This window comes from Mytilus californianus, unplaced genomic scaffold (assembly GCF_021869535.1).
Source record: "Mytilus californianus isolate M0D057914Y unplaced genomic scaffold, xbMytCali1.0.p SCAF_4, whole genome shotgun sequence".
In the NCBI taxonomy this organism is placed as follows: domain Eukaryota; kingdom Metazoa; phylum Mollusca; class Bivalvia; order Mytilida; family Mytilidae; genus Mytilus; species Mytilus californianus.
Window position 1 is genome coordinate 36,478,187 of NW_026262690.1, and position 19,556 is coordinate 36,497,742.

Genomic DNA, 19,556 nt, shown 5'->3' on the forward strand with positions numbered 1-19,556 from the left:
TTTTATTATTCTTCCTGGCCAATATAAAAAATTCTTTTCTGAAACTACAAGGCATAATGATTGAAACTTTCAGTGGCATAGCACTAGTGTAGCATTGTAAGCATGTGCTTACAAATAATTTTATGTATCATTTTTTTTCAATAAAAATTTGACTACGATCATTTAGCTGCCTCCCCCCAGACCCCCTACTTACAATTTATTTTCCTTTAAAGGATTGACAATTGGGAAACCCTCTTCAAACAATCCTTTTTAATGTTGAACGGGTGCCAGACATGGTGGCATTGCTGACACATAAATTTTGTAGTTCCTATTGGAAATCAAATGGGAAATCACATTTCTGTTTCTTGTTTGAAACTGCATGGCCAATCTAAACCAAACATGGCAGGAATGGTGTGTTGGACGTCCTTTACAAATGAATAACATTTAGTAGGCATTCGAATAGAAAATTGTATTCAATTGTTTACTAATGTGCAAGTGTTTGGTCGCAAAAAGGAGCATTATTTGTGATAAATTTTGTATCATGTAATATAATCATTGTTGAGGCTGGTTAAAGTGACTTAAGTTATTAATTCTTGTGATTTTCCAATGATTATCAGTTTTAGTTATAAGAAGTGATGTTTTTCAGACAAAGCAGCTTCACTAGGAACTATCCTAAGAACTTATTCTGAAATGAATCTACAGCATATTGTAGTTAGAAACCTTACATTATGTGGTGACACCATCAACAAACATATTGCTGGAAAAGAAACACCTATGTCTCGCCTCCTCCAAGAATTGTTATTATTCATTAGAATAAATTTCATTATAAATAAGAAATTATTTATGTATTGTCAGGTGAGTTTTATTATAAAGTACAACAAATTATCTATGTATTTTTTTTTAGAAGGCACATATTCTATGCAAGCATTTTCACTTGCCATGTTTACTAAGAATATATTCAACTGACAGTTAGGGGAAATACTTATACAACTGTTTTTTTCAAATAGATTAGTTTTAATAGTGTTTTTCTGGACTTACAAGACATATTTGTTCAGTTGAAATGTTGTAATCTTTATTTTCTTATTTTAAAGGGACATTAGCTGCAATAACGGCAATACTTAACTGAAACATTATTGACTTGCAAGAAAATAATTCGACCTCATTAAATCCATATGCATGCAACCTTTGATTTGATGTGTTCAGCAAGTTTGTTATTGAAAAGAATGTCAGTTGAAAAAATGAAACTGCACGGCAACAATTTCGTCCTCTGTTTTGACAAGCAAAAAAAATATTACACTCTATCAACTTTTAAATTGTATGGCTAATTGAAATAAAAGTGTTTGAAAAGATTTTTGAAAATAATACCCAAATGACGAAAACAATGTCAATTGATGCTATTAGTTCACATGAATAGTATGAAAAACAATAAAGATAGACATGTAAAAAGTATAATTTTACTATCCACAGACATGACAGAAAGATACATTAATACAAATAATGCTTACAACATATACATGGGGTATTGCTCAAAGCATAACAATAGTCTTTGACCAATAAAAATGATCTAAACAGAAATAGCTATACTATCAAATATGATAACCGTGATTTTGAATGAAAATAAAAATTCAAGTCTGTTCTTTACAAAAGTATATATTAGTTCTGACTATAAACAAGTCCATGAATGAGTAAGTTTAGATTTCTTAATAAGTCTTATCATAGGGAACTGACAACATCCTGAAGTTATTCGTTTTCAAAGGAAGTCTAACTCCTTTCATTCAAAATTGTCCGATGGATAAGGAATGATTTCTGTAGGTATGATGCTGGATTTATCCTCTGTCTCTGTATAAAGCTACACCACGGTGGTTAAATGAATACATGGACTGTCTACTACTTAACATGTCCCAAGATCTGCAAAAGTTTCAAAAACAAGAATTATTGGATGAGAAACTGTAGATTTCAGTACTTCAAAACTCGTAAGCCAAAAATTTGCTGCATTAAAATTTTGTTATCTATATTAATTTTTCATTCACTTCGAAACATATCCAAAGTGTCAAAATTTTAGTACTTGTAGAAAAGAAGACAAAAATACAATTGTACTTAATATTGTTTACCACAAAATTTACAATTTTCTCACTAACTACTGTGGATTCATTTATTTTCGTTGGTACCAATTTTCGTGGATTGAGGAAAACTTTCAATTTTGTGAATATTTGATTTTGTGGTTTTGAAAAGTCTACATACATTCTTATAGAAAATTTGTAATTCGTTGGACATTGAAATTCGTGGTTCCAAAGTAACCATGAAATCCACAAAAATTGGTATCCAATGAATAATAATGAATCCACAGTAGTTTGTTTACATAAAAACATATGTATCCCTGACCTTGGTCTATCACTTCTAGTAAAAAGGATGGTACAAGTACATGTAGTCGGCTAAATAAACATGATAAATTGAATATGCATCAGTATACATGTATGTGATGGCAATGTACAGCTAGTAAACAAATTTCCCTGATAAAGTTGATATGGTGGAAATACATGGAATTTCATTCAAATATGAAGTCTAGTATCTGTATGAGAAATGTATTGCTCCTAAAGTGTCAGTTCCAAGGTGGGAATTGCCATTATGCTAGAGAATATATAAATGGCTTGGCAACAAGAAAATTAGACAATTATAGACATTCATTGCATGTATCTAAGTCTGTTGAGAAATCTATATATAGCTTATTGATGTTGATATTTTCTATTGTAATCTGTTTTAATAGCATTTACTCTTCAAATATATTTATATGGTATGGATTCCTTTATATCTTTGTTAAAGATGTATTGTCTTCCATATTCATACTAATATCAGCACTAATGGAGTTGCATTTTTGTAAAGAAAAAAAAATTAATATTTGATAATCAGAAAACCAAATTTCTGGATACAAACTTTTGTTTACATGTGCCCTTAAATCATTGAATAATCAACTGTATGCATGTAAAACACAAACTTGTGCTTATATATAATTATATCATTGTACATTAAGGCAACATACATGTATCCTGATGTTTTTTTTCATTTTAAAAGTTCCTTACTAAATAGTGATATTACTATTTGAACCATTTCTCTGTTCCACAAACATGATAAAGGCATATACGACAAATTTGCATTTCATTTTTCCTAAATTTAAAGGTTAAGGGTTTGATAGGCTGTGGGTTTATATAAGGACAAATACATTGATAAATACTTACTCCTTAAGAAAAAAATTGAAAATGGACATTTTTTTCTATAAAACTATGGAGAATTCAACATTTTACTTACTTATTATCAAGGTCAGCATTTGCTCTAATTTCTTTAAAGATTCCAGATATGTGAACAACACCATAACAGGTCAAAATTAAACCAACAAAACACTGTAAAATTATCTGAAAATAAAAAACTTCAAATAAGGTCCAAAAATATATATGTCTTGTTTATTTTGTCTTCTGTCATAAAAGAATAACATGCATGAATAGGCAGTCAGGGGACTTACTTAAATGAATGATTTCTAAATCACTGATTCAAGTAACATTTTGTCCACAAATGTTGGAAGTAAGAGTTGTCTTTCTTTAATAATCACCTATTTAAGTAGTACAAATAAATCACTAGACTAAGTGATTTAATTTTATTGTATCTTTAAATATACAATACTAATGATCCAGGGACTAATTATGTTGCTAAAATTATCAGAACCAACATCTGTGTTGATAGGATGACCGGTCATGTCAGGTGATGACCTTGTACTGAATCTGGGATAATGACAATGAAAATCACTTAAGTATCATACCTTTATTTTGTTCCATTAAAATCACTTCTTTAAGTATTATTATTTTAATTACCCCCACTAATTTCAACACCCCCGAACAGTGAAATTTTGATCGGGAACAGTTAAATTTTATTACATAATCTGTAAGATGAAACCTTGGAAGTTTACAGGAAAAATAATCCCACTGTTGCGAAAAATCTGTTAAGAAAGTATCAGTTCATTATGTAAAGCCTTCATTATAGCATTTTTTCAACAAATATAGAATTTACAGCTAAATGGTTGCATCAAAGGCATAAACCTTGCTACTTAAAAGAAGCAAAAGGTTCATTTTTTTCAATTTTACTATAATAATAAGATATAATCTAAACTTATATGTTTAAAATTTTGGTAAAACTACGAAATCACAATTTGTGACAAAATTTCGAATTTGCTACTTAAACAAGTGATTTTATTTCAGTAATTCCCCTGACTGACATGACTGATAGGGCTGGTAAAAAAAATTTTGATTTACTATTTTTTTTCTGTATCTCCATATAAATCATGAAAAATCACATGGTTTTCCATGTCTGCATTAGATTTACAATTTACATCCTCTGTATAGAAATTATAAACAATAGTCCTGCATCTTCTAGGACATTAATCATTGTTAATGTAGCATAGAAATAGTATTGAATTTATTTCTGTTGATTTCTTTAACATATTGTTTGGCCCGCCCACTTATTCACTGATAAAAGCTGTATTGTGCAACACCATTGGTGTCCTCTAAATTTTTAGATTTCAAATATTTTGGCTAATTTGTGTTGACTGTTTGCATTCTCAATGGCATTTACAGTTCCAAATATATCTTTTAACATTATTTAACAAATACTCAATATCATAAAATACAGCCCATTTCTTATCTATGTACATCATTGTTAAATGAATCTGATATTAAATTGAATTATGAGGTATTATATCTATTTCTCATTTTTTGTAAAAATGATTATATACATGATATATAAACTGTTGCTTCTCTGAAAAAGGCTTGGACTGTTGCAGGACATATAAGATTTTTTTCTTTGTGCACATGGGTCAGTTTGACTTAAAATTTTTGAAACAGTTTACAATGTTGTATTAACCAATAAAATGTGTAGCAACAAATTTAATAAGCTGTAATAACTACTTTATTTACAGTAAACAAGTTGTCTATATTTTTTTTTTCATATTTCATCTATCATGTCTATGATCTATCTTAAGTGACAAGTGCTATCATGACTATAAATACAATGTGCATGTACACATTTAACTTACATCTAAAGGTAAACTAGTGAATTCTTGTTCTGTCAGTCGTAAATATGTGCGATCTAAAATGAAGAAGTTTAAATTAATTATCTACATTTGTTTGTACATAATAAATTGTTGTGTAACAATCTTTGTTTATAATTTTGATACAACATGTACATGATGTAGTATAACACAAATGTTGAAATTTAAATGACAACAATTTAACATGAAATCAATGCAAACCTTTAAAAATAAATTAAAATGGCTGAGGATGTAGGGAAAATAATCTCCAAAGTACACTTAAAAACAAAAAACACTTATTCTGCATTCCTTATGAACTAAAGAGGACACACTATAAAAATGGTTAATTAATAATTGTTTTACAATGTAAGCTTAGAATAACGATTCCATCAAACAATTTTTAAGCGAAATGTCTGAAAGACTCCCTTTTGGGTTTTAAAAAAAGTAAGTTGTCTTGAAAATTGTAAATTTTTAGAACTTTTCATAGACTTGAAACTTCTCAGGTAAATCAGTTGAGGGCTTAGAAAGAAAAACGAAAGTAAATTTCTGGCAAAAATATTGACAAGAAGCATGATTTTAGCTACTTTTTTGATAGAGGAGGGATAAATCTGATGATAACAGCCTACAGGACTCAGCTAGTGTTATCAGGACATGTTCCACGGACACAAGGGTTCATGAAATGGCACGTCCAGGACACCAATACGTGCCTTAACAAGACCCCTGAAGTATAAAATGTGTATTAAAAAAAACAACATTTCAATTATAAAATGCGTTATTAAAAAAATAGTTTTTCAACACTAGAAAAGCATCCCTCATCCACAGGGGCTTGTTTAGTGGACCAGACAAGGTTTTACTGTCAGTGGTGGTCGCTTATAATCCTATATAGGGACTATTACTCAACTGGGGAACTATTCCCCATCTGATGGATTGTCCAGACCTGCCAACTATCCCGATTTAAGGGGATATCCCCTATGAGAGGTGTTGACCTGAATTTTGAAATTCTTTATTATACATTGTACAAACAGAACACCTCAAAACAGGCATTCAAATGAGTTTTAAAGTTATTTAAGCACACATATGTAAGAGACAGATTGATGTCCAAATCTGACATCACAATAAAAGATTCCAAATCGACGGCCAATTTTATACCCCTCTAATGGACGTCCAATTTTTGGCTTCTCTAATCGACATCCATTTTATGGATTTGCCGCAATGACGTCATAACTTTATCAAATGACCGATGTATACAGGTGGTAATATCAGATTTTAAATTTAAGAGATTATATAAAAATAAGTAGATGTGGTATGATTGCCAATGGGACAACTTTCCACTAGAGTTCAAATGACAAATGAATGAGGTGGATGTAAGCAATTATAGGAAACCGTATGGCTTTTAACAATGATAAAAACCCATACAGTAAAGTCGTCTATAAAAGTCCACGACATGAAAAATGTAAACAATTCAAACTAGAAAACTTACGGTCATATTTATAACAAAACAATTCCAAAAAACAAAAATGACAGCCATAAACCAACGACAACACTGGACTACAGGCACATAAAGAATTTGGCAGGGTTTAACATGTTCGTGAGCGCTTAACTCTCCCCTAACCTGGAACAGTGGTGTAACAGCAAAACATAAAAACATAATGCTAATTTCTTTTGTATATGTTTCACTCCAGGAGTAAAACTCAGAAATTTGTTGAAAAATATCTTACAGAGTCCGAATTATAATAGTTTCAAAACAGTTGGATGTACTTCTTTATTTTGTCCATTGTTGAAGACTGAATGATGCCCTCTATATGTCGTTTGGTTTTCTTTGTCGTTGGGTTGTTTTCTCATTGACGTATACTCATATGTCATTTATCGATATGAATATGAATGACATTCGACAGCATAGATCGATTGGATTTTTGTCTATCAAGATAAATATTAATATACATGTATACATTGTATGTTATAAGATGTCGGTTATTTATCGATGTTAGTCCTTTTATTTTATTTTGTTGATTCTTTGGGAAGAGATGTAACTGACTGTGTTGTTCCTTCTGTTCTCATACGTCTATTAAGTCATTACGATTTGTAATGTATAAACATGATAAAGACGATAAGTTCTTAAAACAGCTTTACATAAAGACCAAACAATACAGATGATATAAATAGAGATCAATCTAATAACAATAATGCTGTGTCGGATAGAAATTGACCGTATACAAATGAATATCCATACATCTGTTACCTATTTCGGGTTGAAAAATCTCTAAGGAAAGTCTGTAACTGCTTGAAAATTGGGTTGTTATAAAAAAACAAACAGACCAAAATTCATCTTTTATTTTGTATTTGAGTGTTCCAAAATCAATCAAAGTCTTATACATCTACATGTATACGTGCAATAATGTTTTATTTATTGATATTGGACATCGATTAGAGAAACTACAATCGATCAGATGTCGTTTTCACCATACATGAATTGGATATCGATTAAAGGATAAAAATATTGGACACTGATTTGAGAATGTGACGTCAGATTTGGATGTCGATTTGAGACCGGACATCGATCTGAGTCTAACATATATACTCATTCAAACATTATAGTAGTACATTGAGAACACTTATGACAATATTAGAGGAGCATAAGGTCCTCTTGCGCTTAAAATCCCCCATGGAAATTTTGAAAAGTTGGCAGGTATGATTGTCCCGAACCTGTTAGCGAAATAAGGCTAACATACACCAAATTATAGCCTTTGGGAGCTCACTAAGTAGCAACTGTCTCTCTTATTATCGATAATGTTAAAAGTAAAACAAGTTCTCAAACACATCTAAACTAGTAAAGGTTTGTTAACAAAAGACAAAGAAAAAACAACTATGAAAATTATATAAAAAAAATATATTCACGAATTCAATGACAATTTCTAACTGAACAGAATCATAACATTGACCAACTACAAGTGTTTGTCACCGACACTCGCTTTGAATAGACTTACGTTGTGCGGCAGAATATGCCGCATGGGCCATCGCTAGAAGGCCTAGCATAATACAAAACTTGCTGAAATTCATTTCATTTTTTACAAACGGAAGTCCATGTGAGGTGCCAAAAATGAGATGCAAACTTTCAACAAATTACCAAAAAGGCATCATATAGTAATGAACTACAATGAACAAAAATGGTCTTAAAAAAAATAATGCATGTAAATATCGCAAAAAATGAGATTTTTTGAAAACCTATTTCAGGACAAGAACAAAATGTTATATGTTATTGTTACTGAAATCTCTGTTTGGTTGTTGTAGATACTCGTCTGCCCTGATTACATGTTCGCCCTGGGTCCCGTTCGCCTATAGAGTCCGTTCGCCGTGGGTTAGTTCGCCCTACTTTTAAAAAAACTTAATATGGTGGTATAAGGTTTAATAAACATATTCAGATATTTATATGATCAATATTAGAGAAAATATTTATACTCGAAATGAAATATCTAAAAATTAATGGCTTGTTTTTGAGCATTAATGGGCTTCATTCTTACATTTGTTTGATTTAGAATTAATTTTAATGGCTGTTGATTGTAATTTAGAATGCTGGTTAGGTATAATTATGATGTCTATGAGCTAACTTATTTTTGTATTAATTGTCTTTGTTTGATTAATAATGAAAGTATTATTTTTTTTAAATAAAGTAGTCAGCTTGGAATGAGTAAAAACAACGATTTATGAATTATAAATTTAAGACATACAAGGGATTTTGTTTCGCACACAGCTTGGGTTCTTTGATCTCAAGTTCGTTTTGACAAATTTACTATATATGTGCTCTTGAAAATAATAGTGTAAAAAATTAAGGATATAACTGGTGTTTGATGCGAAGTTCGAATTGAATCTTGTTATAACTGTTACTGATTGTTTTAAAATTGTTAAAATTTATCAATAAAGATAAATGCATGCAGATAATATGGTCTTCGGTGGTTTTATATTAAATACATTGTATTCCTGGTACTCTACAGTGCAGATCAAAAGAAAATATTTTTTTGGTAGCAGCAATTCAACATAAATATTCGGCGAAATTTTCAACAAAATTTAACATATTCTTTTCAAATAATGAGCGTTATACAACAAAACAACAAAATAAAATAACTAGAGGCTCTCAAGAGCCTGTGGCGCTCACCTGATTCTACTTTGGTTTTGGAAATCATGAAAAAATAGATTAAAATCATAACAGATACCCTAATAATGAGTGAGGCCAAATTTGGTTTAATATTGGTCCTGTAATTTAATAAAAAATCCTAGTGGCCATCTTGAACAGTAAATCGGCAACAAAGTAGCAACACTTAATCAGCACCTCATAAGAAACATTTATGCCATGTTTTGGTTTCATTCCATTCAGTGCACCTCTAGAAGAAGCATTTGTATGTATTTCTTATGTTAAAGGAAGTCCCCCCATTGGCGGCCATCATGGATGAAGGATCAGCTTCAAAGTAAAAAAAACTTAGTCATCACCTCATAAGGAACATTCATGCCATGTTTGGTTTCAATCCATTCAGTATGTGGTTCTCTAAAAGAAGACATTTGTATGTATTGTCCATAGGGTCCTTTGTTAAACATTGTCCCATTCTGGCAGCCATCATGGATGAAGGATCAGCTTCAAAGTAACAACACTTGGTCAGCACCTCAAAAGGAACATTCTTGCCATGTTTGGTTTCATTCCATTCAGTGGTTCTCTAAAAGAAGACGTTTGTATGTATTTCCCATAGGGTCCCATGTTAAACTAAGTCCCCCTGCAGGCGGCCATCTTGGATAATGGATCGGCTTCAAAGTAACAACACTCGGTCAGCACCTCATAAGAAACATTCATGCCATGTTTGGTTTCATTCCATTCAGTGGTTCTCTAAAAGAAGACATTTGTATGTATTTCCCATAGGGTCCAATGTTAAACTAAGTCCCCTGCTGGCGGCCATCTTGGATTATGGATCAGCTTCATAGTAACAACAATTGGTCAGCACCTCATAAGGAACATTCATGCTATGTTTGGTTTCATTCCATTCAGTGTTTCTCTAAAAGAAGACATTTGTATGTATTTCTCATAGGGTCCCATGTTAAACTAAGTCCCCTGCAGGCGGCCATCTTGGATTATGGATCGGCTTCAAAGTAACAACACTCGGTCAGCACCTCATAAGAAACATTCATGCCATGTTTGGTTTCATTCCATTCATAGGTTCTCTAAAAGAAGACATTTGTATGTATTTCCCATAGGGTCCAATGTTAAACTAAGTCCCCTGCTGGCGGCCATCTTGGATTATGGATCAGCTTCATAGTAACAACAATTGGTCAGCACCTCATAAGGAACATTCATGCCATGTTTGGTTTCATTCCAATCAGTGGTTCTCTAAAAGAAGACATTTGTATGTATTTCCCATAGGGTCCTATGTTAAACTAAGTCCCCCGCTGGTGGCCATCTTGGATGATGGATCCGCTACAAAGTAACAACACTTGGTCAGCACCTCATAAGGAACATTCATGCCATGTTTGGTTTCATTCCATTCAGTGGTTCTCTAGAAGAAGTTCAAAATGTAAAAAGTTAACGCCGACGACGGACGACGACGGACGACGACGGACGACGGACGCCAAGTTATGAGAAAAGCTTACTTGGCCGTCGGGCCAGGTGAGCTAAAAACCAGAGCGAACGGACCCAGGGCAAACAGGTATAAGGGCGAACGGACCCAAGGCGAACAGGTATTAGGGCGAACAGGTACTAGGGCGAACGCGAATCAGGGCGAACGGACCCGGATTCTATTTTATGTAGCCTAGGTGGTCCCGTGGTATAGGGCGCTGTACACGGTGCAGATGGTGTTGCCACGATGTCAAAGAAGCAAGGGTCCGAATCCCGCGGAGGGAAGAACAAAAATTTGCTAACGCAAATTTGAAGATCTAACATTGTTGGGCTAAATTTGAGACGACTTATATTTATATATATCGACGTAAAACACTGCTCGGCTTTAAATAATAAAATATAAAATACTTCTTCATTAATTACAGTTTATTAGTAACATTTGTATACATCAAAAGAAGTTATGATGCTGCAAGCTCAATGGTTTGAACTGGGAGGTTAACTATCATCTTCATAACACAGTATAGTGTGGCAAAATATCCACGCTCACTGTCACACAAGTTGAAAGTGGGTTGGGAATTAAACGATCCACGTTTACTATAATAAAACATTTAGTAAATGGTGTCAGGTACTTATTTTTGTCAGTAAAGTGTGGCGAAACCCACGCTTATTGATGTTATCGTGTAGTGGTCGATACTGTAGACCCTCAGTAGAGTGTGGTGTAACCCACGGTTACTATAATAAAACAGTTAGTAAATAGTGTCATGTGTCACCAAGGTAGAACATATTTGCATAATTTATCAGATTTTCATATCATGGATATTATATTCCGGAATAAATTACATAGTGAAATTGTTTCCTTTTTTCTTAATTTTTTTAAATATGAAAGGATGACATTAATTAAAAATTAATAAGACAGAAAATATTTCACAGGTAAATACTATCCAGCTGTTTAAATTGTTTTTGTTCCTATAAGAAGAAGAAGATGTTTTATTTTCCATTAAATGGGCTCACAAGGAGCATAATAAAATATAAGACATAAATAAGACAATAACAACAAAAAAAAACCAAACAACAATAGTCTAGTATACATACAAAGAAAAAGCAGTTTGGACATAAATGAACTACACACATATACATCTTGATGTGGTTTGATTCATCTGATTTTGTTACATTTTCAACAACTACATTACAAATCAAACTGAATTCTCACTTGATCCAATGCGATTTCACTTACCATATTTTCTTTTTGATCAGGATATTTCTTCACAATTAAGATCTGTGAAATTATTTCTGGTTTTGTTACATATGGGTCATTTTCAAAAAATGTCAAATTTTGATATTGCAAAATTGAATAGAAGTTGCTAATTTAAACCACCCTCTTCAGTCCTTAAACAAATCAAAACAAACAATACTTATGGAACAACATATAAAAAGATGCAATTTTGATATTATCATATAGGAATATATGGAAACATTTTTTGATAGGTGGTGCAATATTTTGTCTCTCCTGTTACTATGTTCAAAAGATATTTTGAGTTATTTAGAGAAGATTTCGATAAAAAAAAATTATGGTCAATAAGATAGTTTTCAAGAGTAAAAACTTTTATAAATTTAAATCCGTGTAATGATAGATTATTTATAATTTTTCCATATTGTACTGAAAAATTCCTCTAAAAAATGGTTTTCAAAGGTTATAAAAATAACCACCGGCAACGCTAGTCTAAGAAAGCAATTCATAATGTTCAGCATTTTTCCCTCTTTTTAATAAACCCAACATCAAGTAATTCCCTCGCATGTTGGTTTACTTTTGTCGTTTTGTTTTTGGTAACAGGAACGTACGTTAACGGTATATCACCATATTAAGTTCTATCCTGTTATCCTTTTTGTCTATCCTGTTACCGACAACAGTATTGCATTTTGTATATGCTAAATTGCGAAGATTAAAACGTTGTAACCTTTAAATGATATCAAACAACCAAACATTTCATTATGTGTAAAATTTTATGTAATTATATACTTTTTAAAGACGTTTTAGTCAAATATTGTCTTTCCTCTTACTGTAACCATAGTAATTTTTCGTTATAGTTATCATTAACATTTTAAAACGATTCTCTTTGCAGATATCAAGGCAATCAGAAAAAAGGAAAACAATTAGTTGAAATGTGTTACCCTGACACTGTACGCACATACATTACGCAGAAATCGGACTTAAATATGTTTCCCGTTTGAATGGTTTTACACTAGTAATTTTTGGGGCCCTTTATAGCTTGCTGTTCGGTGTGAGCCAAGGCTCCGTGTGGAAGACCGTACTTTGACCTACAATGGTTTACTTTTATAAATTTTGACTTGGATGGAGAGTTGTCTCATTGGCACTCATCTTAGCAAAATAGATATAAACCGTGTTTATTATTGATGTTCCGACTCATAAATCCTGCAAACTTTCATTTAAGCACTTACAACTGTCTTTTGCATGAAAAATAAAGATTTTAACATAGGTGTACTGAATATTCGACATTTTTTGAAAATGCTCATATGTTTCATGATAATTGTTTTCCTTTTTATATTGTGATTATGAAATAGAAAATTTGTCTTTCAAACGAACGATATTTTTCTGAAAAATTATTTCAGGATATTATTTTTTGATTAACATTTGTGATATTATTTCCGATTACAATACATTTCTTTGGGGTTTTTAATCACTAATTAAGCTTTTATTTAATTACTCCATTATTAGTCCATAGTATATTTGCAAAGATTTACTTTTTTTTTATAAACTTTTCGAAATTTTAATAGTTAACAAAACTGACTACTTTGGCAGAAAACAACAATTTCACAACTTCTACTATTTGTAAAACTTTCCGGAAGTTTTTTTTATTGTAATGGAAAATATCTCACAGTGAAATAATTTCCTCCGGAAAAAAATCTTACAGTATCATCTGTAATATTTTTTCCGCCAGATGAAATTTCATCCGGATAGAATTTTGCTTTACAATTATACTTGAATCAATTAGCATCTGTATTGTCTATTTCTCTGCTTTTCTGTTGATAATGATTACAGAGCTTTTGCAGTAGCTGTTGAATATTCTGTTAGATTTTATTTCTCTGATCCGATAGTGCAGGACATGGTAATAAAAAGTGCCCCATAGTTTCGTTGGACGTTTGACACAATGGACACGTTGTCAATATTCCTTTATTTTTCGAATACCTTATCCTGACAGTCATGAGCATGTAGCTTCCTGTCGCTATATTCTTAATTTTACAGGTATCCTGTGTGCTTATATCATGGAGCTACTAGCAAATAAATTTACTAGCATATGTGTTTTTCCCGGTATAAATTGACTATTTAAAATAGCTTACATTTATTATAACAATATGATGTGTAGGGCTGTATAAAGTACACAATGAGTGAAGTTGTTCTTTGCAATCTAAACATTCTATCAATTTCTCTGCATGGCATATACATACTAATTATTCTTATAAGAATGTCTTTATCACATGTGTTTGATAGTTCAATACATTGAATTCTATTATTTGTACATTCTACTTCAGTAATTATGTGATCAATACTCTTTTCCCTTAATATACAGACTCCACCATACCCTCTCGGTACGTGGGAAGGGTGGCAGCGGATCATCAGAATCAACTGCTTTTCCAACACCGTTAAAATCAATATGGACATCATTTAAGAATGGCAATTGACAGTCAAATAACCAATGTTCCTAAAACACTGGTTTAGGCATTTCGGTGGGTCTGTTTATAAGTGGGTAGCCATGAACATGCCTCATTCTTTCTTATGAATTTGAAGGACCTGACGTACACACATTTGGGTTGTTCAGATCAGGAGAAGACTGATGTTGTAAATGTGGCGTTACCTCAATTCTTCTGGAGCCAAGTATATAATATTGCGATTGTGCTGGTGGCAAGGAATGATGATGATACTGAGGCGCCTGATGTGTGGCATTAATTACCAAAGGAATAGACCCAGAATTACTAAAAGTGTCTCTGTGCTCTGTGTTTGTACCAGTATATATTTATCTCTTTGAATAGGTCTCATCAGTATTACTGTTCGGTGTTGTATTATTAGTAATTGTTGACTGTACAGGCATTTGTTCTCTATCAAGTTGGTCTATTTGAGCGTCCACTTTCTGCAGAATTAACTTAGTCATTCTTTCACGCATGGCTATTAATAGATTATCTGCTTCTGTTACACACTTATGGTGGCAGCAGTCTTTTGCTTGTGAGTTGCAAATATTTGCTTTATTGGATTCAGAACCAATATCTTCAAGGACAACTTTTTTTCTTTTAAGAATTCTTATTGTGTTTTCCATTTCTGTTATTTTAGTTTCTTGCATAAGACTTGAGGATTTGAGGCGCATATTTTCAGCGTTGAGCTCTGAACTTCTCATTTCTCTTAATCTGATGTCATCTTCTTTCTTTTTCAATTTTAGCTCTAGCTGCCTTTAGTCTTTAAATTTTAATTCTGCACCATCACTAACTTTGCTCTGATTTATACAAGTATCGTCTGTTTTGTTATTTATTATTATTCTTCGTTACGAAATTGTACTGTGTTGTGTCTTGTTCAATGTATGTAAACTTTTCTTCTTCCTTGTATTTAGAAGTAGTAATAGTAATTTTCCGATATGAGTTCGGCTCAAGTTTTGGTTTTCCATTTTTTTTAAACAGGACAAGCAATGCCACCTTTCAATAAAGTTGGAATATGTAAATACTTAAAAATAGAATTTACGAAAAAAAAAGTCAAAAATTTATAGTTACCATAATAGGTACACCATATTTCAAGTGTTCGGCTGCTATATTTTCTTCATCTGCAGATTTTATTATTTTTCATAGATGCTAAAATATCCTTCATTTCATCTTCTGTTAATACAGGTGAAATATTTTCTATTTTATTTTCAGTAAATGTTTTCGTTAAATGGTTTATATCATTTTTCACCAAATTAAAGTGTTCTTTATCCGGCAAAGTTTTCAGAGTCCGTAGGAGTCGCTAAGTCTTGAAAATATTCCGCCCATGCATCACGGATCAAGTTATCGTTATTTAAAGAAACATCATTAAAAGTAAGCGCAGAAGTTGTAGTATTTGCTGGATCTCGTTGTTTTCTTACTAAAGAATAAAAACCGGCATCATTTCTTTCATGAAGTTCCATAACTTTCTGATACTTATTATAAAATTCTTAAGCTTGCCCCAAGTTGTCTTTGCATTGATCTAAGCAGGGACAGCCTATACCAGTTAGTATAGACTGTCCCTGATCTAAGTTTCTGTTTATAAAATTTAATATTTTGAAATAAAATGTTATTGTTATCGCGGGTTGGTCTACCAGTTGCTTTCCATTTTGCAAAATGATCTCTATTTATATTAGCTATAAAAGTCAAATAATTGTTAATGACACTTATGCTCTCTACAAAAAATAATCAATCTGAAAGGTGTCCCTTCCATTGCCAGTAATGATAAAAATGATAAAAGTCTTTCCACAAGACGATGGTATTACAGACCTATCTGTAAACTATGTGATATAGATACCGAAGATCGTTCTCATTTTTTACTTAAATGTAAAATACTTCAATGCATTAGAGAAAGATATCTCAACCAAATTGACGAGATTATTTCTGATTTCTTGAATTTTAGAATGAGGGACATACCAACTGATGACCAAATACAAATTATCTTGGATTGCACCGTGTTACTTTCCCGGTATACAAGTGATAACAAATTATTCCAAAGAATAGAAGATATTTGAAGACAGTTGATATATGCTCTTCACGTGGCTAGGTATAGAACGTTAGACATTAAGAAGAGATAAGTGTAATTTTATAACAGAGAAATAAGTATATTGCTAGTGTGTCGTGAACATTTAGTGCTAATTTCACCCTGATGACTATAGTGTATATATGGTGTATATAAATATGGTGATGGATTTCATTATGGTGACGGATTACTGTACATACAGATGACAGAACACTGCTCATTTGAGGTTGTCCCAACGTAGACGGAAGAAGATTACCAGAAGAAGGATTGCATGATGAAAGGTTATTTTGCTTTATAAAATCTCTAAAAACTTTATCTTGTTTATAATCTCTAAAAATTGAGCCGCATTCATGTCCCCACCTATCAAATAACTAAATACGTTGATAATAATATTTTGTATAAATCTCAGATATACTAAATACGTTGAAATATTTTGTATAAATCTCAGATAGCTCATGATAATACTGGTTTGAAAAGTTGTGTAATTTTAGAACTTATCCGGATATGAATAAAAGGTGTATACAGTTCGAGTTTTATCATGAAAAACTCAATCACATCATTTTTTTTTGGAAACCATAAGCAACCTGGGATTCCGGTTCATCGACATACCATTAAACAAAACCTGGGACGATATGTATACCTGTCAGTGGCTGTCATACACAGTGGCTACCACGTAGAAGTGCATAACTTCTGTTGGTCTTCAGTTAAATCTTGTTGTCGTAAAATATCTTTTCGGATGACTTGTTATAAGAAATGGAAAAGTCCGAGATCCTCCGATAACTATAATCAAATTATGCAAAAACTTGTGAATATATAAAAAAAAATATAAATAAGACAGTCAAAGATGAAAGGTAGTTTATCAGTCGCCATTGTACATTCAATAACACCTTTTTTGAGATAAATTTTCGTATGTTTGACCACTGGCATCTATTAAAATCTTAACTCCCATAAAACCAGGACTCAGGAGGCTGCTGTGGAACACTTAGTAATGAAATAAAATAAGTCATTATTTTGCAACGCAAAAACATTCTTAATAGTAAAAAAGGTATATGAAGGACTAAACTATAATCAAACTATTCAAAGGTACACTCACCAAGTTTTAAAGATAAAATCAAAAGTATTTCTTTTTAGTGTGTATATATTATTTTATTTTACTTATTTTTAATGCACCAATCAAATTGTTTTTATGAAGGCACTGGCTACGATTACCCACAAAAAGTAGCAATAAGAAATAATTATTGTTACCTCCAAGACTAATTGCAGAATAGACGTATTTACACTTGTATGCAAATTTCTCTGCCATTACTTAAAATCACACTTCCCGTAGTAAATTTTGACATCAAAATTTTAAAAAATTGACGTCATAATTCAAAAGTGATTGTTGCTTTGACATCAGAAGGTTATTCAGAGACAGATCTAAGGTCATTTGGAGACAAAATTCAGCTAAATACCAAAAGTGTAAGTACATTTAGTGTATTTCCGTAAAGGGGCCCAATTTGATATGGAAATTGCAGGTAACAATATCATTTTTATTGTTACCTGCAGTTATTGTTACCCACCAAAATTTTACATTTGCAAATTATGTCTTTTTATGTATAGCATCGGGATACTTTAAATGGTCTTCGTGTCATTGCCTGTTTAAGTTGAGATTTACATTATGAACAAATTCATAAATGCATGTATATTTCAATTCAGAATGAATTTTATCTTTATTTCTGATCCTTTTTAGTTTTTGACTTTGCTCATATTTTACAAGAACTTCTTTTATATACCTGCACAAAATTCATGAAATTTGCATCTCGGAATTGTTGAAATTTATCATTAAAATTATGAAAGGACATTAACTTTTCACTGACTACAAATTGAGCATCTTGCTCATTTGAATGATCAGAATCCATACTTTAAGAGAACCTGTAAATAGCAAAATGATCAACAAAATCTACTAATAAATCAACATGACTGAAATCATCAGTCAACTCCTTAAGGTAGATTCATGGTATACCGCCATCTTGGATTGTACAATCTCAGTACAAAATTGGTCTAGTTATTTGCCCAAATCTGCAAATTTGGAGACAGATTTGCAATTCAATGGTTAGATTGTTTATTTATATAAAGAAAACTTGGTGATTTATTGTATTATTCAAAATATTTAAACAAATATCAAATTTTGTGTTTTTAGAATCATTTTTTTCAAATAAGCCATTTAAGGGGAGATAAATCTTTTAGTAAAAAATATATACTGGACTGATAGGGAAATTTTTTATTTTTACTTGTAGCAAGAAAACATGTTCGGTGACACCATTTTTTCTTTTTATTTTTTTAAAACATATTATAAAACCTACCTTCTTACAATTTATTTCAAAATTCTATCTCATAGAATTTTTTTTATGCACACAAATGTGTTTTTTCATGAACAATCTAACCAAATTTAGGCAATTTTCAACGACTCATAGCTTGGAAAATAGCACGGTGACCCATACTTTTTATTATATTTTTGAAAAAAGCATAGTGAAATCTTCCTTTTGGCAAAGTATAAGAAAATTCTATCTCAAAAAGTATATACTTATGATCTACCTTAAAGAAGTTACCCACTGTTCCCATGAATTTGGATTTTACCCATTTTTATGTTTTTTGCAGAAACTATATATATATTAGATAGAGAGTAACTGTAAATAGCAAAAAAGATCAGGGATCAGGAGGACAACATCTAATAATACGTCAACATGATCCATATCATCAGTTGACACCTCATACAATGTTATAGAAGTTGTTGTCCTTGAATGACAATTTTTACCCATTTTTATATGACTGCAAAAATTTTGCGGTCGTATATTGGTATCACGTCTTCGTTGTCCAAAGACACATTGGTTTCCAGACAATAACTTTTGTTTAAGTGTATGGATTTCTATGAAATTTTACCATAAGGTTTATGACCACAAAAGGAAGGTTGGGATTGATTTTGGGGGTTATGGTCCTAACAGTTCAGGAATTAGGGGCCAAAATGGGGCCCAAATAAGCATTTTTCTAGTTTCCAGACAATAACTTGTAAAATGGTGTATGGATCTCTCTGAAATTATACCACAAGTTACAATATCACAAAGGGATGGTAAGAATTTGCTTTGGGGGTTATGGCTCAAACTGTTTAGGAATTA

At 31.8% G+C, this 19,556-nt stretch overlaps 2 protein-coding genes across 4 annotated transcripts in view; one reads left to right on the forward strand and one right to left on the reverse strand.

The window, feature by feature from the left end:
• Positions 1–1,413: 1,413 nt before the first annotated feature.
• LOC127737985 (ER membrane protein complex subunit 5-like) lies at positions 1,414–8,161 on the reverse strand. The gene is made up of 4 exons (XM_052248963.1): positions 8,035–8,161; positions 5,057–5,109; positions 3,283–3,386; positions 1,414–1,887 (listed from the first exon to the last, which is right to left on the reverse strand). Exons 1-4 carry the CDS (start codon positions 8,105–8,107, stop codon positions 1,806–1,808), a joined length of 312 nt encoding a protein of 103 aa, XP_052104923.1. The 5' UTR covers positions 8,108–8,161; the 3' UTR covers positions 1,414–1,805.
• Positions 8,162–17,150: 8,989 nt separating this feature from the next.
• Positions 17,151–19,556, forward strand: part of LOC127737976 (uncharacterized) — a 33,182-nt gene continuing 30,776 nt past the window's right edge. For 2 of the 3 annotated variants that reach the window (XM_052248944.1, XM_052248946.1), the window contains exon 1: positions 17,151–17,255. The gene's annotated coding sequence lies outside the window, so the exon portion shown is untranslated. Of the gene's footprint in view, positions 17,256–17,343; positions 17,863–19,556 lie in introns of those variants that run through there. The other variant, XM_052248945.1, reaches the window with a different exon arrangement.

Coding starts and splice junctions, on each gene's coding strand:
- LOC127737985 (XM_052248963.1), bottom strand. CDS start 8,107: ATGAATTTCAGCAAGTTTTGTATTATGCTAGGCCTTCTAGCGATGGCC. Junction 3,387..5,056: donor TCACTAGTTTACCTTTAGAT/GTAAGTTAAATG, acceptor TTTTATTTTCAG/ATAATTTTACAGTGTTTTGT. Junction 1,888..3,282: donor AATGCTGACCTTGATAATAA/GTAAGTAAAATG, acceptor AAACTTTTGCAG/ATCTTGGGACATGTTAAGTA.